The sequence below is a fragment of the Strigops habroptila genome, chromosome 3 (genome assembly GCF_004027225.2).
Source record: "Strigops habroptila isolate Jane chromosome 3, bStrHab1.2.pri, whole genome shotgun sequence".
Taxonomy (NCBI): domain Eukaryota; kingdom Metazoa; phylum Chordata; class Aves; order Psittaciformes; family Psittacidae; genus Strigops; species Strigops habroptila.
The window spans coordinates 57,114,093-57,136,584 of record NC_044279.2 but is presented as its reverse complement, the minus strand read 5'-3'; the positions used below and the strand labels follow the sequence as shown (position 1 = coordinate 57,136,584).

The 22,492-nt window shown below is 41.8% G+C and overlaps 1 protein-coding gene across 4 annotated transcripts in view; it reads left to right on the top strand.

The window, feature by feature from the left end:
* PARVB (parvin beta) overlaps positions 1–22,492 on the top strand; it is a 59,665-nt gene that overhangs the window by 14,483 nt on the left and 22,690 nt on the right. Inside the window, exons 1-6 of one of the 4 annotated variants that reach the window (XM_030479203.1) lie at positions 2,197–2,265; positions 10,684–10,773; positions 13,592–13,662; positions 17,543–17,645; positions 20,938–21,078; positions 21,946–22,061. In XM_030479203.1, coding sequence (XP_030335063.1) covers position 2,265; positions 10,684–10,773; positions 13,592–13,662; positions 17,543–17,645; positions 20,938–21,078; positions 21,946–22,061 — 522 coding nt within the window. In that variant the 5' untranslated portion in view covers positions 2,197–2,264. The other 3 variants (XM_030479204.1, XM_030479201.1, XM_030479200.2) reach the window with 3 other exon arrangements.

Below are 22,492 nucleotides of genomic sequence, written 5' to 3'. Positions count from 1 at the left end.
CGGGAATCTTCTGAAATCCAACAAGGACAAGTGAAAAGTCCTGCACTCAGGAAAGAATAGTGCCCTGCAATGATACAGGCTGGAGACTGCCTGTCTGGGAGGCAGGTCTGCTGCAAAAAGCCCTGCGGGCCCTGGTTGGCAGTGAGCTGACCACAGCCAGCAGTGTGCCATTGCTGTGAAGAAGACCAACAATATCCTGGGCTGGATAACAGGAGCATAGCCAGTAGATTGAGCAAAGTGATAATCCTCTTCTACTCAGCACTCCTTAGATCCCAACTGATACGCTGTCTCCAGTTTTGGGCTCCTCAATATAGGAAGGACATGGCTATGCTGGAGCACTTTCAGCAATGGGCCATGTCTGTGAGGAGAGCTGGGGGATCCGAGTTGTTCATCTTATGGAAGAGACTGCTTAAGGGAGATCTTTAATAAGCAGTCTGCTGATACGTATGAGGAGATTATTGAGAAGATGCAGCCAGGTTCTTCACCACTGTGCATAGTAGAAGAGAGACAACAGGTATAAACTGAAACATAGGAGGTTCAGTCTGGACAAAGGGAGAAACCTTTCCATGATGGGGACTATGAAGCAGGGGGACAGGATGCCTGGAGGGTTTGTGCAGCCTCCATTCTTGGAGGTCTTAAGACAAGGCATGATAAAGCCCTGAGCAGCCTGGTCTGATCTCAGAGCTGACCCTGCTTTGAGGAGGAGGTTCAGCTAGAGACCTCCTGAGGTCCTTTCCACGCTGTATTAACAAATGATCTTACATGGCTCCCTGGCAGTTTAGACCCTTCAAAGGCTAGAATAAGGACATTTCTTACACAGCATGAAGTCTGTGGTTTAATGATTTATGAGCATGTGAATACAAGGGTGTGCAGTGGAACTACGCTTCTCATCAGGGTCCTTTTACAGATTGCGAACTCAGGTACTGGTAAAAGAACTGGGTTTTTTTCTTCCTTTTTTGCCTAACCTTTTAGTGAGGAGGAAGGCCACTGGGTTGCCACTGCTGTGGCTGCTTCTTTAGTGAGAGTGAGTTGAAGAGGCTGTGTAGTTAGCAAGCTATTTTGGGATTGACCAGAAACTGAGCTTGAAAGTTTTAAGATGTCTAGCCCCACTGAAACAGCACCTTGTCTAGCTCATAGGACCTGGTATTATCAGTGCAAAGGCTTTAAAAGAGACCACAAAAAGCTAGAACTGCATGTCGTGTAAAACTTTGGCATGCTGACTAAGTAAGCATAGTAACAGCTGCAGGTCTTTCTGATACATGGTGAAACGTGAGATTTTCTTGTGCTTTGGAAGTGTTTGGATTTGATTCTTGGGCTGGCTGTTTCATGATTGCGTTTTGTTATCCCTTGAGGGCTGTGTTTGGGAGACTGGACTGGGATAGCCGTCAGAGTCAGAGGCTCCACTCTTCCTATGGTCTCCAGCAGTTCTGTTAGGACGTGGTGGTGCCTATTTCTTACTTAAACCTGGCAGAGTTAAACATCTGAATGCTTTTATGGCAGCCACTATCTTCACTGTACCTTCCCCTTGTGGACTGGCTCTTATCTGACTGTGGGCTAGGAGTTCCAGACTTTCTTTTACTGTGAGGTCTGTAGTGCTTATTGCTGAAGTGCTTGTCTTGGCAGGCTCCTCTGGTGCTCAAAGCAACAAGTAAAATAATTTTCCACATATGACTTGTTCGGAAACCACTGAGAAAAATTCTTTGTATTTTGCATCATTTGCCTGTATAGTGAGATATTTCAGTTCACTTTCAATACACTGGTTTACTGCCCTGGATGCAGGTAGGACACAGGAAGGATAGGGCTGGCACAAGCAGCCTCAGTATATGGTACTCTGAAAACTGTGTGTTGAGTGTTTAGGTTAAAGCTAGTCTGGAGCACTGCTTGTCCCTCAGCTGGTCCTGTGCTCTATTGAACTGAAAACAAGTATTTAGTAGCAAACCTTCAACATGCATGTTACAAATATAGTTGCTATAGATGAGTGTTTTTCAGGGGTTTCCTTGTCTTTCTGGGTGACATTTGGGCAACTCCAGCAATTAGGCATGTGCACTTTTTGGGGTTTGCAGGATCATTTATCTCGGCTTACTCTTCCTGTAGAAGAATAACATGACAGTAGAGTCATGTTGCACAAGCAATAGAAGTTGCTTTTTTTGAACTGCAAGTCATAGCTCCTTTCCATTTGTGTGAAGTTTGTTGAGCTCTGTACTGTCAGCTGGAGAGGACAGTGTCTTTCTGTTACTTCTTGTGCTCACCTACCTGCCTTCAAAAGTGAGTGTGTTACTCTATACTTCTCTTGACATGTTCGGAAGAACAAGCAACATCAAATGTTTTCATGTTTGCACAGTAGACTGCTTTTGGTGGTGGCTGTTAACCTTTTTATGCCTTTGGAAAAGGGGTGAAGGATATGAGGAAAGCAGTAAGCTGAAGCAGGTAAAACTGCTCGGACAGTTAACTAAGGGGTTTTCATTTGAGTACCTACAAATGAAGTGTCAAACCATGAGAAGGAGGTGGAAGGAAGTTGGTGGAGGGATGGAAATCAGCTCAGTTATGTGTTACCGTGAGCTGTACCAGCCAGGGTGCATCCTGGAATGTTGCAGCATATTATGGATTGACCTCTCCTTGCTCATGTGCATGAAGGGGAGCATTTTTCTGTTTCAGGCAGGGAGGACAAAATGTCAGAACTGTTTGTTGGGAGCTGCTTAAAAATATCCTTACATGTCTCGGGCATAAAGAAAGGGGATTAAAAAATGTACCATTTTCAAAGCTGTGGGATTGCCATTGTAAGGTCAGTGCAGGGAGACTGAAGCAGAGCTGATAGGTCAGTAGGTCAGTGTGTGTGCTCAGTGTCCTTCTGGGTGGCTTTTCTATGCTTGAAAACCTCACCTTTGTAGTTGTAACTTTATGAATACTTTAAAACACCATTCTTGTCCACACTCTTATTTCTGTTGGCTGAGTGGAGGTTTTTTGGGGTGGGGCATGGGGATGGGGTGGTGATGTTGGCCAACATTAGTGTTTGTGTGTCTACCCAGTGAAAACTAACTATATATTTTTTTCCTTTCTTATCTGGTCTCTGTGCGTTAATGTGGCTTCTGCAACCACTACTGCCAGCAAAAGGGAAGGATGAGTGGCGGCTAGGGATGGAGGTGAAGTCTGTAGTGCCCCTTTGCTGATATCAGAGATGTCTGCCTGATGAAAACAGCTACATAACCATCCCTTAAGACAATAATGAAAGAAATGAGAAACAGGGATTTACAGTAAAGCTATGAAGTTTTAGTTTTAGATCCATAGCTCACTGTATGCTTCTGTTGAAGTCTGCATCTTGCTTTTCTGCTTTGGAGAACCTATTTCAAAGGATTCCTATGTAAGTATTGCTAAGTGGGTTTTAGACCTATTGCAGGAGACTAAAACAGATGGGGAGCAAATGCTGAGGTGAATTCTGGTCTGGTCCTTTGGTAGCTGTGAGGCTTGAATGGGATTAGTATGGCTGCCGGAAAGAAGACCTGAATGTTAAATACAATGGTTCTGTGTTAGTACTGTGGTCTCACCTTGGCTTTTATCACTGTCTATTTATGCCCAGGCAGCTGTGGGTCAGCTGTGGCTTTGTCATTTGCTATCAGAGCCAGCTTGATACCAGGGGGGTAATCTATCTGTTCAGTTATTCCAGCAGCATAACTGCTTTGCTGGCTGTTGTATTGTCCATGGCTGACTGATTAGGGTAAGGCTGTCCAATGTGGCAGCAGCTGGGTGAGGACAGGATCCTTCCTCCTTGGCAGCACCAGCACTGTACTCGCAGGGACCTGGAGCGGAAAACTGGTTCAGCGCATAGCAGCTTGCTTTTTGCAGGATTCGGCTTTCTTGCTGAATTGAAGCGGGCCACGTAACTGGCTAAAGGTCTGTCTGCGTAGTAATTACAGTCTCATTTTGTTTGATTTTGTGTTCAGTTGCCAATGCTGGTGATGTTGAAAGCCACGCGTGGCTGCTGTGGTCTGTTAGTGCTTCTTTCTCCCAAGCTGCTGCATCTCTGCCTGTTCCCATTCTGCCCCAGCGCACCCCTCCTTTTATCAGGAGGGCTGGTACATGTGGATGGCTTGGCCAGGTCAGCTGTAGCCATATTAATATTGGCTATCTCAACACAGGTGTCACCCACCAAAAAATGCAGATTCTTTTTGCACACCCTCCACCCCCCCAAACAACTTGATAGTAAGGTAAGACTTTGCATGGGTGGAAATCTGAAAGCAGTAATTCACCCTCACAAACAAAACAAAGCCCCAGCTTCTCAGAAACATTTCCAGCTGGCTCAAGTATTGAAAATGCTGCTTGTTTTATCCCTGGCAAAAATAAAGGGGAGATCTCTATTCTGGCAGTCACAGAATAGACTACTCATCTGCATAGCTTTAACACATCTGTATAAGCAAGCGTGGCCTTCTTTTTGCAACTAAGTTAAAAGCATTATTACAGCCTTTTCCTAAAAGTTTCCTTTAGCTTTACTTTCCCCTTTTGTCAGGTCTTTCCATTTCTTTTGGTGGCAGAGCTTGGCCATTGTGAGTGCCTTGTCCACCTACATAAATAATTTCCTTTATTACCACAGTTCTGCTTTGAATGCAGTCCCTTGATACAGTACCTTTATGTGGATCTGGTCAGGTCTTTGCGTTTGATCTGCCTGGGACTATTAATTCTCTATTATAATTAATGGAGGCTTTGTCTTTCTCCTGCAGTCTCTATCAAAAGATCTCAGAGCCTTTTGTAAATGTTAAGCGATTAGTAATGCAGTAGCAGAGTGGCGAGACTCTGATACACAGAGTCTCAGTGTATCAACATGCATTGTTTGGGGATGGTTTTGAAATCTTTCAGTACAAGTTTTTCTTGGAAAATGCCAGGTTTTGTAAAAATTCCTTTTTTTTTTTTTTTTTAAATGTTCCTAGAAGGCTACAATTTTGAAGAGGACTTTTCGTGAAAGAATTTTAGGTGTCAGGTGAAAATCCTGTGTGTGCATGGCTGCATGTATTAGTCTGTGACAGGTGAACAAAGGAACAGGTTAAGAGAGAGACACTGCAGGGTCTTTACCCACCAGGAACCTGTTGCCTTCTGGTCTGACACCTCCTGTGGGAAGTGTGAGCTCCAGCAGATGTTGAATCTTTTATGCAAGGGTCGGCAGCTTCATCAGGGGGATTAGTCCTGTGGCCACATCTCACCTGAGGTGTGAGTGAATGAGGGTTGTGTCACTGGTCTGAATGGTGTAGAAGTGATCTTGAATGTGGACTATTTTGCACATGTTTATCTGAACTCTTAGGATATGAGTTGCAGGTAGGTGAGTCACTGTCTGAAAAAGTGCAGCTGGTCACAGTTTTGTCTCTGGGAAGAGCAAGGAAACTTGGGAAGCAGTGAGACATTGGGGGCAGGAAGAGAGCTTCCTGTACAGTTCGAGTTATGGGATCATTGCACATTTCCCGTCTGTGTGCTACTCTGATCCAAGAGGATGACAAAGTTACTTGAACAAATCATCTGTAATGGAGCCAAGGCTTACAGAGCAGTCTGATAGCTTCTAAAGTTAGGGTTTCATGACGAGATGAAAGTACATCATGTAAAAGTTGTGGTCAGGCAGCACGGCAGAGCCAGCTTGGCGCTGGTTGAATGTGAAGGAAAGCACCATATCCAGAAACCCGTGATGAGCGTCACAACAGCTGCTGCTTTCTGCAGGGTGGGATTCAGCCTTGCAGTCAGAAATAACTACAGCTAAAATTAAGTAGCATTTACCATCTGTTTTTATACGAGGCAGAGGCTTGCGGTCAGTTTTTTAATAACAAGGCAGTGAATAGTATGGACTTAAGAGATCAACTGTGCTGTTGTTGATACCTTTTAAAATCACACTAAAATTATGAAGAACGAAGGTAGAAAAGATGAAATTGCTGACAATTGTGTTTCTTATAAAAAGGAGAAAGGGGGGACATCTCTTCTTTTTATCGTGCTCTTGCTGACTTTAAAGGCCATTTCCTGCGTTGTGGGAAATCCTTGACAGCTCTGGTGCCACTTTCAACTTTCTGCAGCTGATTGCTCCTGTTCTGTGCAATTTGCCTGTAATTCCACGCACCAACACAGCCTTCCTGGCTTACAGATGTAGTGCTGTAGAGCATGTGTGTATGTGATTGGCTCATTATATTAATTTGTTTGAAAGGCCAGCACAGCTTCCAATGTGTCTAAATCATGTTGACTGCTGACACTGCCAGGAGATTGTGAAAACATTGGAAGGCTGCCAGGAACCCTTGCTGCTTTCCTGGGGACCAGGAGAGAAGTGACCTTTTCCTCATGAATTTAAATTTCTGGTTTAGGGAAATACTCAGGGTTTTTGCTGAATGCCTTGGCCTCTTGCCCATCCCGTGTTACATTTGGATTTTGCTGGTGCTGGCAGATGGGGTACTGAAATGGTTCAGAGGACTAGTGCTGCCTGTTAAGTGAGGACTGGCTCCGAGAAGAGATCTCCAGCCAGAATGGAGGGAGGCTCTAGCAGACATCTGGGAGAAATCATAGCTAATTCTACCAGATACCTTTCCAAGGCATCATCTTTCTGTGCCTGTAGTTACACCTGATTTGTCCTGTGTAAATTCACAGCTGGCTCATTTAGACCATTGGCAAGTTTTACGTTAAGGCTGTAACCATTTAGCACAGTCTGTGTTGTGGGTCAAGGTCGGGGCAAACTCTTTCCATGATCAGGAGAGCATTCCCTGGATGATGGGGCTGCTCATACTAGTTCTGCTGACGTGTCTGAGGGAGACCTCTGCTCTGGCATGGTGTGCTGGTGGGAGCAAATAGACGGGCCTGGGGCAACAGGTACAGGGAAGGTTCTGCTGGGGACCAGTCTGGACTAAGTGATGATACTCCAGCCTGTATTCAGTTTCCTACCCCTTGTCTTCTCCTACTGCAGGTTTACTCTGACTGATGTATGAAATGAAATGATCAGGGTTTAGAGAAAGATGTTTTACACAGTTCTTATTTAGACAGCAAAGAACTGTTGTGACACAACAGGGGAAGGTGTTTTCTGTGGGGAAAGGAAGGGGAAAAGAAGGGCACTTTGGAATGGGCAGGTGAAGAGCAGGCAGTAATGCCTCATGTGGAACCTACCATGACTATAACCTATTGTGCATGCACAGCTCTGCTCTACTAGTAAAATGCCCTCCTCATTCGATGTAAGGATCTGGTATAAGTCTTCACAGCAAAGCCACAGTTGCTGATAAAAAGTTGAGGAGGTTGGTGTTTGCCAATTGATTAATGTCCATAATCTTCTAAGTACCTTTGGGTTTGTGAAAGCATGGGATGAAAGCTGTCCTTTGTTGTAAATTTTCATCGAAATACCTATCAGGTTCTTCCCTGTTGCTCCATCCTGACTATTATTCTAACTGTCTCCACTTGCTTACTGTGGTTTCTCTGTTGTTTTTTCCAGTGTTGTGAGTTGGTTTCTTTTTCCTGCTTCTGTTTCTTTGCTCAACAGTGATAAGTGAATACTGGGGGCAGTGAGCAGGATAAAAAGTCCTCAGCATGTGTTCAAGCACAGCACTGAAAGGGTTCTGGAGTGCTGTGAGTGTTGGGAATACCCTGGCAAATTTCTGTTCCTGAGCGCATTTGCTTCTCTGCATGCTGGCTGTTGCTCTGTGAACCTGTGTGTTCCTGGGCAGGCTGTTGTGATGGGGAACCCAACTATGCTTTGTCCAGTGGGTACCGATGACTTTCTCAGAAAGCTCCTTGCGGAGAAAATGTCATCTTTGAGGTGCCTGCTCTTAGGGGCCCAGCAGCAAGCCAAGCAAGGCACATGGCTGTCTGCAGAAGTGGCAAGGATAGGGAGGGATTCCTGGTTGGGAGTGCATGGCCAAGTGCTGTGTCCTCCCTCCCGGTCCCCTGCACCTAGCAGCTGGAAGGCTATCTTAGTGCCTCCTCCTGTGTCACCATGCCCGAATTAGCACAGGTCTGGCAGTCCCGAGGTGGCAGCCTCTTATCCAGTTGCTGCTGCTCCTTTGGTGTTCAGACGGCCCGTGTGGTTCATCTGCGACCTGTTTGTGCTGCTGGGGCTGGGATGGCAGGGCTCCTGTGTAAAAGGCGCAAAAAAGGAGGTAGGAAACTATGTGTGTAGCAAGATCTCTTCATAAGCTGTCTCCCTGGGACGTGGTGTACAGGCTGTTTGTACGCAGAGCTGTCCCTTGGCAGCAAGCTTTGGGGGGAGGCTTTCTGCTGAGATGGCTGTGTTTTGTCGGTAGCCATAGCAGAGGATGTTTTAGTCCTGCAGGACCTGGCTCAGCCACAATGGATTTGAAAGCAATTGTAAGGGTTTATCTGGCTCTTCATATCGTGAGGGATGGGGGCTTAATACGCAAATTTGTATTATTTTTTTCGTCTAGTTTAGTAAATTGCTCAGAAACAAGGTATTTTGTTAGGAAGGGTAGAGATCATTTTTATACTAAAAAAAGAGCAAGCATGTAATCTTAATTGATTTTTTTGGGGAATAAAATTAGTTTAGCTGCATTTAAAAGTATTTTCGCTTGAAACATATGCGGCATTTTGTTTACATAGCATACACTGAAGACAGTACCATATATTCACTGCGCAGAGGAACTTAGCAGCTCCCTTCTGCAATTGCAGAGCATTAGGAAGAGCCATGCCCTGGCCTTATTGAATGCTTGGCATTCCCAGAATGACAGCAATGCTATGATGATGAAAAGAGAGTTAAATCTAGAAACAAGGCTGGTACTTCCAAAGGGGTCTGTTTTAAGTGGAATTTGGGCATTTATAGTCCTAGCAGGGTTTAAAAAATCTTACTTGCAATGTCCAGTTTTCACACGATTTTTCTTGTGCCTCCTGGTGGCTGTGTTCCCGTTGGCATCACAGAATAGGAGCTGCTCCAGTAAGAAAGCTCTAGTTGGGTGTAATGGAAACAGACTGGGTAAGGCATGCTGTTAGAGCTGGTTTGGTCTGTTGCATGAGGCCTCTTCACTCCCTGGCTTTTGTTTGGAGAGTTTTCCAAGAAAATCAGAATAGGTGCTGAAAAGGGGTAATTAAGAGTTTCTTTAATAACTCCAGTTACTCAGGATGTTAAATCTCAGCCTGCAGACATTGTATTCAGTTTGCAGTTGAGAATACTATTCTGTTACCTTCCATTTGCAGAAAGAACACAATACAGAAAGCAAGCCGTGCTTACGGCTGGCAGCCCCTTTTCCCTCAGGCTTTGTGCCATGGTAGCTCTAACCAGCTGATGTAACATAAGCCAGAAGGTCTCAAAATACGAGACTAGTGTTTGCTGCTTGTGAGGCTTTAAGTCATGTTCAATATAATGCTGTGAACCAGCATTAATTAACATCTTGGAACTGCAATTAAGAAATGTGGTAACTTGTTTTAAGCATCTGTTTCAAGTATCCATGTGAGAAGGAGTCGGGACTGCAGTTTATTCTGCTTCCTTGTCCTCCTCTGGGGCAGTAGGGTCTCTGTGTCTTGCCTTCTATCAAGCAGGATATGATTCTATGATTGGAAAAAAGCAAGTACTGGTGCAGGATTTTGTTACATTTGCAGACTGCATGCAAATGATTAGCCTGTGGTTTGATTTTCCAGTGGGAAAGGGGAATAGTGACTGTTCTTGAAAGAAGTGCTTGTTGGCATACCATGACTATTAATTAACTGTTCCTTCTTTTCTTTCCCCAGAAAAGTTTGTCTAACAGACCTTATTTATTTGGAAATCTTTGTTTTTCCCTGAAAAGAGTATGCAACTTGGACCTCTCCCAAAGGAGACTGCAGTACCAAAGAAGATCTTAGCCCACACTAACACAGAACTGTCACTGAATAGATGTCACAGTGTCTCTGTATTTCCTATTTTAAAGGCATATATTTCAATAGCTTGGCTTATGATAAATAATCGTTGTCTGAGTTTACAGGAAAATGTGCCTTGGAGAGTGTAGAAGAGTTATTGCATTTCTAGTGCTTTTCTTACTGTCAAACTCTGTGAAGATAAAGAGTTATTCAGTGCTTGTCCTCAAGTTTAGTTGCTCCCATGTGGCAGGACATAGGGAAGTATTTTAATACCCATTTTATTGATGAGGGGTACTTTACCGACTTTCCCCAATGAGAGCGGTAGGTTTAGGACAAGAGCTTGAAATCACAAATTTCAGATTTGTGTTCACCAGATCATGCTACATCTATTTTTAGTCAGTGGCAATGCTAGAATTAAATACATTTTCATTTGGTATTTGGTAAGTGCCAATAGCATATTGCAGTTCCTGGTGTTCTGCAGCTGGAAAAAGTGATGACGAGTGGGGGTCGTGCTATCAGAAAAGAAGTTTGTTTTTACAGTTTGCTGTCTGCTATAGATCTGGGCCGTCCTGCAGACAAAGCTCACTCCCCTCCCCTCCTACCTTTTGGAGAAACAAGCACTCTGAGGTTGCTTTTACCACAGGATTGGGTTTCTTGCAAAATATTTTCAGCCAGTTATGTGGTGGCTTGGTTTAATAAGAAGCTATAAAAGGATGTTACTTTGATTTTATTTTCCACTGTGGCTGCAGTTCTTAATTCCACCAACTGTGGGCCCATTTTGAAATGTATCTACTACATGTTTTCTCATATTATGAGTACCCTCTTCAGCGCCTACATATCTGCCAACTTTGCATTTATTACAGTTTTTCTTTCTGTTTGAATTTTTTTTTTCCCTCTATTCAGTGAGTGACCTCCAAGAAGAAGGTAAAAATGCTATCAATGCACCAATGAACCCAAGCACCCTGGACATCCATCCAGAAGACACGCTATTGGGTAAAGTATTCATACAGAACTCAACTAAGCGATTATTAATGAAGGTGGCCACTGTGACTCCCATATCCTTTGCTTTGCTGTTGAATGTAGATTCCTCAGTTGAAACGGAGAGAATTGGGCATGAGAATTGAGAACTGTTGCATGTTACATGTAGACTAGAAATTAGAAAGGGCTAAAGTGGAATTTAAAGAGCAGTGCCAGCTATGCAGATACGCATAAGCTAGTTAATGGGAAAGTTTATGGGTAGTTTATGGGAAAATTGACTTGTTCAATGAATTGGCAGAGAACTTGAGTTCTTCTGCAATCACCCTGAAAGTAGATAGAAATTTTGCAAAGCATTAGATGGAAAATACTGCTGACTTTTTCTGCTTAAGGTTTACTTCAGTTCCATTAACCCATTGGCCAAGTGCATCTCAGACATCCTTCTTTGGGGAGGAAGTGGTGTCTTTTCTCTCTCCCTTTAGATAGGGAACTGAAGTGCAGAAGGACCAACCCACAGAAAGCCTGTAGCAGAAATATGTGTTGTGGTTCCTGAGACTGCCTTGTCTCAATGCACATACTACTCTGAACTAGTGGATGCCATGTTCCTACTTGGGTTACTGCTGTCACTTTGTAAGTGACAGTGCAGCAAAATGGGACCTGATATTGTATGAACAGATGAGTATTTAGGCTGCTGAAAATAGTAATTAAATGTGATGAGTATAGAAGTATGTCAAACAAGCAATGCTTTATAGAAAGAAGGTAAATATTCAAATTCCTGTTCTCTCCATCTCCCTGAGTCCCTATAAGAACAGCAGCATATTTTAATAATAAAAAGTGTTTAAATATTGTTGGAATAAAACCCTTCTTTCTTTCCTGGCCATACATCTCTTGATCTATGGCATTAGTTGAAGCAGGTTGTCATGAAGCCAAATAATAAAACAGTAAATTAAAACCAAGAAGAGTTAGTCATTTGGATTTTCTCATTAGAAAATGAGTAGGAAATGCAAAGTACTGTTCTTCTGAGATGTGGGCAAAGTGTTGATTGTATGGATCAGAAGTGTCTCCAGTTATATCTTCTGGGTACCACTAAAGCTGTGTATGACTTAAGAAGATGCAGGACCACGCCTAGAGGCCTCTCATGCAAAGACATGACCACTGGTGAACGTTAAGCAAAGTTCTTTGGAGAAAAACATTATGGGTCAAATCTTGTTCAGGGTTTGTTAGTGTATTTTGGGTATGTAGTGGGTGTCACTTCCTTACAATTAGACTGCCTGACTCATCCTAGGCAGTAATGAGGAACTAAAGGAAGAGGGGGAAATAAAACAGCAAAAGAATTCACATTTTTCATAGTTTTGTGGAAATTTGTCAAGTGTGTTCAGATAGCAGGCTCTTATTTTTTTAGTAAAAATAACAGGCCCTGGAAAATATTGAACCCAAATGTCTGGGTGAAGTCTAAGGTAACCAGTTAGATGATATAGTCTGTCTTGTGTCTAGAATGTGCAAGTGTCATGTTTCCCATCTGACAGCAGTGAAGTCTAGCACTGCAATAGGAAGTCACTGTAGGTTGAGCATTGTCAGGTTTTTAAAGGGTTCCTCTTTGCAGTGTGGCAATGGCCTGACCAGTGGTCATAGCGAAACCTCTCCTTTGTTGTCATGCTGGGAGGAATTGAGAAATCAATAGGAAAATAGGATTCCTATTGAATCCATGTGGTTTATAAATAACTATCTTGGCTCAAGACTCAAGAGATGTGGATCTCCTTGTGTAGCTGTGACACTGTCACCCATCCTTGCTTTCCTGTTGTGTAATAGCTAGGGTTTGCTCTACACTGAAAGGAACAGATCTAACCTAGATCACAGCTACCACATGGCTACTAAAGGAGCTAAAATGAAGGGTGTGAGTAAGTGTCTGCTACTTGAAAGCAAGCACCAGAATTTAAAATATGAGACTTGCTCCGGATGCTTCCTGGTATCCATATCTATGGTAGCATATAAGCATATACATGATGCATGTCTGTATGTGCTGTTGTGAAGATAATCCTGCCAAAGGCTGTTTGATTGTTAGCCTTACTGAGCTCAAGTTATTTTGCTATCAACAATGCTGTATCAAATCATCCCTTCTAAAATCTTCATATTCATGCCTCTTGTGGTTGTCCTGTTGGCCATTGAAGAGCATTGCTCACATCTCTCCATCTCAGAAAAATTGAAGACTTTGCATCTGAGATCTATTTTATGTTCATCCCCCATGCACAAGTACAACTGATATAAACTGGGGTAATTTACATTCTCCAGCTTAACCAGAGGTTAAGGAGTTCATGCACTCAGGGTTGCATGCGGAAGTTTCAGGGAAAGCAGAGGGCAGAGGCACAGACTGTCTGCCAAAGTCTCACCAGTAGCACTGAGTGTAGTGCCATAAGCTTCATGATGGTGTAATTTGGTACAGGTGTTTTCAAATAGAAATTAAATACAAATTGAGGAGAAGGAGAAAAGCAGTTGACTGCTCTTTTTGGCATGTTAATATGAACATGCCCCAAAGGGTATAGAGTGCGATCATTTCCCTGAAGTATTCTGCAAACAGTAGGGTCTGAGGTGAGGAAGTTCAGTGGAAGCAATCTTATTTCAGGGAAGTTATCTTTCTGTGTGTCTTTAAAAATGTCTAACACTTTGATTATCCCTTGCTAAGATGATGACTAGTCAGTGTCATTTTTTGATCAGCTGACAGGCCACTTGATGATTAGAAATTGTTGCAGTATTTCAGCAGTGTACATTTGTGAGTACATTTTAGTGAGATCCGTACTTGAAGTGGATCTCACTAAAGTTTCCCATTTTACTTGGACAGAGGAGAATGAGGAACGCACTATGATTGATCCTAACTCAAAAGAAGACCCCAAGTTCAAAGAACTGATCAAGGTAAGAAATCACTATTTTATCCTTCTTCAAATCTTTAACTAGTAAGCCAAAGTCATTTAGAAGCTGGTTACCAAGAATGCAGTTGAGGAATTACAACTTGTTACTGAAGTGTATCTATCTGTGAAAACCGAGGTCATCTGCAGGATAAGGCTAAAAGTAACGAGTGTAACAAGAAAAGGCTGAATATCAGAGTGCTCATGGTAGTTACAGAGTAAAGCTCCATTGTCCATTTATGTCCTTGTGATTATCACAGTGAGGATCAGTGCTTAGCTTGAATCTACCTGCAGTCACTGCACATAAACTCAGGTTCCTTCTGTTAATGAAAACAGGCATGGAGCTTTGGAAAGCATTGGTGAGATTTTAGAAGAAGGAACAGGACTGAAATGAGCAAGGGCATGGTAGGGGACAACGAGGAGACCTCTGGTGTTACAGGAAAGTTGGAACTGAGATTCTTTTTGCCATATGTTCTGTTGTGGGTTTTTTGTAAAGGAAAGTCCTCGGTTTACGTGTGTGCAGATTGTGCTGAATCTGTATTGCCACCAGAGACACTTGTCCAAGGTGTTGATGATGGTGTTCCCAGCTGTGCTGATGTGAAGTGTGGCTTCCTGCCTCAGCAGTGCTCATAGTTTCTGCCAGATGTGATGGAGAATTTGATCTTGAGGGACTAGTGTTTAGGAGAACCTTTTCTATGCAATATGTTGTAGAGGTTAACGTAGTGAAAACTTGAGCAGGAAGAGAAGGGATGGCAATTCTGAACAAATGTTATCCCTTTCTAAAAAACGTTTGTGCTTGTGTTATAGTTCCCACTACGCTTCCTCCTTATTATTTTAAAATTATTTTTAAAACTTATTTTTGTTAGAAACAACAGTACAGCTGTAGCCGGATAGGCCTGAAAACTTTGGGTAATGTATACTGTCTCCAGATGGGGGTTGGGCTTTGGCACATTGCTTTCAGGAAACCTTGTGCACCCTGGCTGCACACATCTATGATTCACACAGTGCCTCAGCATACTGCTCACCTGGTACATCTTTAAAACAAGCCCAGTGATCTTTTATCAACGCTGCAATAACATGTTTAGGATTACAAAACCACATCAAACCAACTTCAGCAAGGAGCTGTGCTTGTATTTCTTTGTTATTCTAATTTACCTGGAATACACTGTGGTTTTAAATTAAGTGAATTTGCATGTTCTTTCTTTGTTAGCACCTAAATCCATTAATTCTCTCAGAAGGTTTAATGGTCTTTCACCGCTCCTTCAAAATGTATTGTGGTTTCTTTGCTAGTAGAGCAGCAATATTATCATAAATAATTCAGCTGAACTAGAGTCATTGCAGTGAAGGAACCAGATGCACTCAGATACGTCAGGACTTGATACTGAGATTAGAACTGTGTTTAATTGGGAATTTTGCTTTTGAATTTAATATGAGTTGGTGAGTCTTCCTTTGGTGTCTAGAAAGGTTATATTTTCCAGTTTAAAAACCTGAAAAACTTCAGGAGGAAGGAGAATTGGGGCTAGAGTAGCACTCGAGAATGTGTCCAAGTGCTTACAGTGCAGAATCAGGCTCTGGTTCACCACACCAGTTTACACTTGCATGAAGAGAAAGATATTGCCAATTGAACTGGAGCAGCTGGGGTAGGGAACAGCATGTAACTGGAGTTTGTTTCCTTGGGATCATCCTCAAAGAAGAGTTCTTCAGAGTTCCTACTTGGAAATAATGTAATTCAGGTAATTGCTAATCATATGTATACCTCTCAGCAGTTGAGAGTTTTTACAGAGATTCAGCTAGAGAAATATTTGACACTGTGTTGGTGTGAATCTGTAAGGCAGGGAGAGGTTTGAATTATGTTGGCAAAACCTATTTTATGCCACAAAGTTTGGATAATGCAAAAAAATTGAGCAATTTATTCCTTCTTTTCTGTTCTTCAGTGGTTAATGACATTTTCCAAGAGCCCCAGTGCTGGATGAGAATTAACTGTGCTAAGTGCTATACAGCAGCAGCCAGCAGAAAAGACTGTCTGCCCCACAGAGCTTGAAATGAAAGATCTCCATGGACTAGGAAGGAGTGAGGAGTTGAATAGATGGAGGTTTTTATAGTTCAAACTGGTTCTCTCTTTTCCCCTCAGAGAGAAATGTGTCAAGAGCAGCAACAGAGCCTCATGCCTTTTGAAGTTTGGCAGTATGACTTAGTTTCATTGGTGCCAGCCCAAATCTCTTTCAGCACCAGTATTAGATGTGCCAGTGGTTTAGCCATCATTGATTTTGAGTGTTTCTGTTCTGTCAGTCACATGCAGTTGGGTAAATGGATCTCAGTGCAAAGCAGCAGCAGAGATATCTGTTGCTGACGCTGCTTGAATATCTCTTTGTCTCCACAAAATGTTGTTTTAATTTCTGTTAGCCTCATGCCATAGGAATTCTATGCATAGTGATTGATCAGTGCAAGCTTGTGTGAGTGTTTTGGAGTGATTTTGACGGAGCTGTTGTAACTCTGGAGAGACAGATCGTGTAGCATTGTGGTAACATGGAGAGACCAACAGGAAAAAAATCCCAAACAACAAAAAGCCTCATTTCTCACTCTTATTAAAGCAAATGTACAGTGAATTCCTTTGTTGAAGGCTGCTTAGTTTGGGATAAATAGTGCTAAAATACGTGCTTTAAGTCCTCTCGCACACATGAACATCATTAGGAACTAGAATTACGGCTCGAAGTGTTGTTTTTTATCATCATTGATGGTATTCTAAAAATAGTTGGCCACAATTTGTCAATATGAAGTGTTCAACTAAGTTCCCTCTTTTGCCAGAATCCTTTTTTTCCTCACCTCTCTTGCTCTGTGTGTAACACAGAGGTACATGGCCATCATGACTGCTGGTAAGAGGCAGAAGTGTGGGATCTAATCAGAAAGTGAATTTAAAAAATCCACAGATTTATGTGAAATAAAAACTGTAGAATTTTTAAATGAGGCTCATTGCTTTAGGTGGCTCTAATTAATGGATTTTGCATGTCTGTGATTGCATTACTCTTACAGAAACAAGGATTTAGCAGGATTTAACACAGAACTATAGTATTTTTGCAAAAGTAATTTAATTTTCCAAATAATAAACTGGAGGAAAGCACTACTGCCAACTTCAAACAGTCAAAGCTGTTTTTCCTGTAACTGTTTGGAAATTATTATCTTTGGCACCTGGAAAACTTAACTCAGTTCCTTTTCTTTTTAAAGGTTCTTTATGTTCATTCCTGTTTTGCAGGTGATATTGATTTTTATAGCTACAGTAGTCAGCATATGGGAACTACTGTGTATGTTGTTGAATGGTGAACAGGCCCACTTGACCAAAATTTTAATTCCAGACTTCCGTATTCTGCAGTAGTTTATGATAAAATGCCTTGTCTTGTTGCTAATGGCAGGGATCTAGCTAGTGGGTCTGTTTAATTCCTGTTAGTAGGATCATTCAATCTTCTCCCTTTTGAGGCTTTTCTTTCTGGGACCCCACTCATGTCCATTCAGTCTAGAGATCATGGTTGGAGCACGGGACTGTTCTAATCTATTGGCAGGTCTGCTGCTCATGTAAACCAGGTAAGACCTAGAGAACATAGATACTAGCAAGGGTTACTGTTGTACAGCTGCTAGTTGCTACTTGCTTTAGAATTGGTGCAGACTGGAGACATTTTAATGAGGAAAAATAGAGGGCATTAAAATTGCCACGCTTCAAGACCCGAATTAAAAAAAATAGAGCAAAAGTATCTCTTTGTGTTATTTCTCTGTAACTTGGAAATATGATAATATGGTTACTCTGGCTCTGCTTTATATTCCTGATTACTGCTTTGAATGGAAGTAACATATTTTGGTGGCTTTTAGACATTTGCCTCCTCTTTCTGTACTTTCAGGTTCTAATTGACTGGATTAATGATGTCCTGGTGGAGGAGAGAATCATTGTTAAACAGCTTGAAGAGGACCTTTATGATGGACAGGTGCTGCAAAAGCTGCTAGGTGAGTTCACACAAGAAAAGGCAGCCTGAAAGACTGGAAGGGGCCCAAAGCTAATCTCTTTCAAAGCTGAAGACAGCAGCAGGTCTGTGCAGTAACTTGCCATCTTACCAAGTATAGTTTATTTCACTGATAGCTACAGTGTCAGCTTCTCCATCTGTTCTTCTCAGGCTGTCTGCTGAAAGGGGAGGAAATCCAGATGATTCCTAGGTATCTGTTTCATGGACTGAGTATAGTCCAGACAGCTGAAAAAAGGTGAAGAAATGGCAGAAAAAAGGTGAAGAGATTTGTGTTTACAGTGGGGAACCAAGCAGAAGCCATGTGGTCCAAAATTTTGTCTGTATAATTTGCTTCTGAGAGCTTTTGGGCTGAGAGCTCTTTTGAGGTCCCAAGAGAATTACTTTTAAGGGAAAAAATGAGAAAAAGAGAATGGCATGCAGGCACTTGTGTACAAATGATTCATGAAAGGATATACTCAGTTAAGCAATTGTAGTTTTGTAACCTCCTTACATCTTTGCAATGTGTGTGTTCATGCAAGAAGCACAATAGAGAAAACCTTATGACGATGCAGTGATTTATGGGGGTGCTTTTAGCAAACAGACTTGAAGCTTCAAGTGCTATTGTAGTTCCACACTCTTTCTTGGAGACAGATAGTCAGACTGGTCTCTGTTTACTTATGACATGATTTCAAGAGTGGGCTGGAATGTGGGATGTTTTTGTCAGAATGGGACAAGAGGACCTAGTGGTGCTAATTCCACTGGTGGTAACAGATGCTGCTTACTGAATTTTCTGCATATGCCCCTTAAAAACTGGTTTGCAGTGTTTTGGTGAATATTCACAAGCTTTTAAAATTGGTTAACACCAGTTAACTTTGTGCACAATTGGAACTCCTCAAAAATAACTTGAGGAATAAAACGAGTACTTTTTACACTGTGCAGTTAGACTGCAGTTGGGACCCTCCAGACATGGTGGGGAGCAGGGGTGTAGAGTTAATTTTAGCTGAGGAGTATTTGTGTGGATACAGTTGTACTTCTTAACACATAGACACTGCTGTTTCAGCATTGGTAGTGCATTTCACTGTAGCCATTTGTCACAGCTTTCACTGATTTCTTATACTCCCTGTGGAGGAGTTGCACATGCATACACACATATGTAGTTCAGTTGGGCTTGGGATATCTTACAGGTGGAAAGGTGGGCAGGAACATCTTGCAGCCTGAGACTTCAACTGGAATGGTTTTTACTCATTTTCTTCCTGTTGGGCCTCTGGAGAGCAAATGCTTCTCCCCTGATCTGAAGCTATCACAACTCAGCCCCGGTCTTGTGTTGTTCTTCAGTGGTGTCTTTGTTTCTTCAGCAAGACTTACATAACTGAATCTATCATTCTTCTGCTGTCTCACTGATGGAGAGGCAAAGCACTTCATGCTTGTGGTGGTGCTCCTGATGCTTGAGGCCTCAGAATTAAGTCAGCCCTCTGTTGTGCAAGTCTTCTTTTCTGTTGCCTGCAGGAAAGGCAAATGAAGTAGAGTTATTAAACTTCAAGTAGTAGTTAGCATTCCTTGTGTGTTTCAAGAAGATCTGTCTTGATAGGCAGACACATACAAAAAGATGAAAGACAATAGCTTGTCAGTGGGCTTATTTTGAAACATTTTGGAGTAAGGGATTAGGAAATGGCTGTCTGATTGAGGTGGAGCTTCTTGTGTAGTTAATTTTATTGAAGTACAAGTAGTGCAACTCAGAAAGGCTGGAGTGGCTTGGTACACATGATGGTAGGATGAAAGGAAAATTTCTGCTTGCTGACAGGCAGCTAACCTCGGCTGAGAATAGATAGGAGCCGTAACACGTGACCAAAAAATGAATCTTGGAGTACAATTCTTTAAAAAAGTCTGAAATAATTTAAAATAATAGTTGCATGATTTGGTAGTCAGTTTAAGAAAGACCTAGAGACATCTTGGCTAATGAAAGTTTTTCCCATTAATACTATTCAGATACTGATTAAAATTTACTACTGTAGATTGATAGGAGCAGTCAAAATGATCAAAGTATTTGTGAGCTGATAACCTGCAAATCTCTTCTGTTTGAATTATTAAAGTACTTTTGTATTTCCGTCATTTTTTAAAAAATGGATATATCTTCTTCAGCTAGGTAAAAGGTCCAGAAGAAACATACTCTTGAACTTAGGAGCAGAAATAGTTCCATTATTGGAATAATGAGTTTTGACATGTCTGAAATGTTTCTGAAGGAATCTTTAGAATTGAGGCCCATCCCATTTTGTGAAAACAGTTTTGGTGTAGTATGTGGGTGTCTTTTTGTTTTAAAGCCTGGATTAATAATATATAATCGGAATATGTTCAACCAGTCCTGACCTCCTACTCCCAGCAGCAGAGTGAGTTTGACCATTTTTTTTCCCCAGGGTAGAGGGAGAAAAGAGGTTAGCTGTTCCCATTGCTCTGGTGCCTGGAGGACTCTACCCCACCTTCCTCAGCTCGCTTTCTTCTTTTTTGGAGAAATTAAGTTCCTGTGTGTTTGGCAAGGGCCACAGTGCAGAGGAAGGGAAGAATGACTTGCCAATGACTTTGGCAACAAAAAATTATATTATAGAAACAGAATTCAGATTTTAGTAATGGCATTTTACAAAATTTCCTGCATTAGTTCAGTTTTGGAAATAATCAACCCTGATGTGACAATGTCATAACATGACAAGATTGTACCGACATACTTCTTTCTTGAATTCATTCCACTAAGCCAGTACAAATCTGTGGGTCATGTGAGTCTATGACTCTTTATGGTTTGAAGAGGCAAAGTTTGCTTTAGCTTAAATTCATACCTTCAGCTAACCTGAAATAAAGGCTGAAATACATGTTCACACAATATTTCCTCTTTTTGTCCTAAATTAACATTTTTTTTTTAGAGAAGTCCATTAAACATGTGCAGATTCTGTGTATAGAGAAGGCTGTGTTTTGCCAAATGCTTTTCAGCAGCCAAAGAAAATGAGTCGTACGATAACTACTATTACTGACTTGGTGCTTATCTGAAAGTTGTTGTATATTTTGACACCTGAAGGATGAGCATGTTCTGCCAGACCTTACCAGTTTTCTATCACAGGTTTTATTGGAATTTACACACTTTGATGAAAGGCTTGCTTTCAGCTATTCAGCTTTCTGGGGAAAATCATTCCCTTGGAAAATTTCTAGCAGAGCCCAGCTCTGCCCAGTGCTCTGTGCTTATTATTCCCACACAGGCCTTTGTTTAATCAGATTTTGCATGTTCTTTTTCTTGTTCTTTTTTATGAATACAGAAAAATTGGCTGACCGTAAACTCAATGTGGCAGAAGTGACGCAATCTGAAATTGGTCAGAAACAAAAGTTGCAGACGGTCCTGGAAGCTGTCCATGATTTACTCCGACCCCATGGCTGGACAATCAAGTGGAACGTTGACTGTAAGGACTCTGTTATGCTTTCTGTCTCAGCTTCACAGGCAAGGAGGGTATGATAATCAATAGGTTGATTGTATTCTCTGTTATGCAGTGTATTTTTTTAAATTATTTATTTATTTGCATAGAGGATGTTACCACATCCATGTATGGATTGTAACTGGTACCACCTTCTGTGGTCTTTGTTTAAGGACAGATGTGCATGGCTATAATGGAAGTAATTTGTTCCTTTAAGGATATGCTTTCATTAGAAATTTTTTGTTTGCTTCCTGAGTTTGGCTCCCTAAAGATATGAGAAATATGTTACTCATTCAAGTACTAATGTAGGGTGGTCTAATCCTTCAAGCCACCACAGTGTGAATAAAAGGATCCTGCATGCTGGTGAAGGATGCAACTTCTGACAGCCTAAGCAGAAAGTGCTCTCTGTTCAAGTATGTTACAATCCAAAAGCAAGTATGGAATTTCAGAAGTGCCTTCACCCAGGTAGTGTGTGGGGTTCATCTCTTACAGCCAGGAAAGCTTGTCTTAACACTTTGGAAGTCTGCTAAAAGCAATATATTCCAGTATTCTCCACTGCAATGGAAAGCAAGTGGTTGGCTCTGCCCATCTTCATTGACTAAAGAGGGAGCCGAAGCATTTGGACTCCTAAGTTAGGCATGTAACTTAAAGGGAGGGTTGAATCTAGGCTTTTCTACCTTGTAAAATTATATTGTAGGCTTTGTTAATTTAGGAAAAAGAGGAAGAAGGATAAAAAGAAAAAAGATTGTGTTAACCAAAGGCATTTTTCACTGCCTTTCCTGCCTTTTTCCCAGAGCTGTTTAAAATAAGGCCTCGGTATTCTTTTATTTGCTTCATTTTTCTTGTTCCCTGCAGCAATCCATGGCAAGAATCTGATTTCCATTCTTCACCTTCTGGTAGCTTTGGCAATGCATTTCCGGGCTCCCATTCGACTGCCTGAACATGTGTCTGTACAAGTGGTAGTTGTGCGGGTAAGTATGAACTCAGAAGAAAAATCGATCAGAACGATCATTGTTTCTCACTCTGATTTTGCGGTACTGGGCTGCTCTCATCCATTCCCCCAGACCTCTTGTAATTTAGAAAATTCTTGTCCCAGTTATTCAGTGACTCCCAGTCCTGGGAAGGCATTTTTGGTGTGCTTAAGTGTCCCCAGACCACCATATCTTGAGTATGTTTGGGACCACCATTTGCTACTGCAATATCAAGCTAAAAATATGTGATGGGATTTTGTTGAGGAGAGATTTGTGTCTGCAATTTCTGCCACTTAAGTAAGTAAATGATTTTTACCATGCATTTTTTGTAGAGAATCCATTGAAACACAGACAGCACAGAAAGGAGTTTCAGCATGTAGAATCTCCCTAGTCTAGGAAGCCTGTTACTGATGTTTTTCCCCAGTGACTTA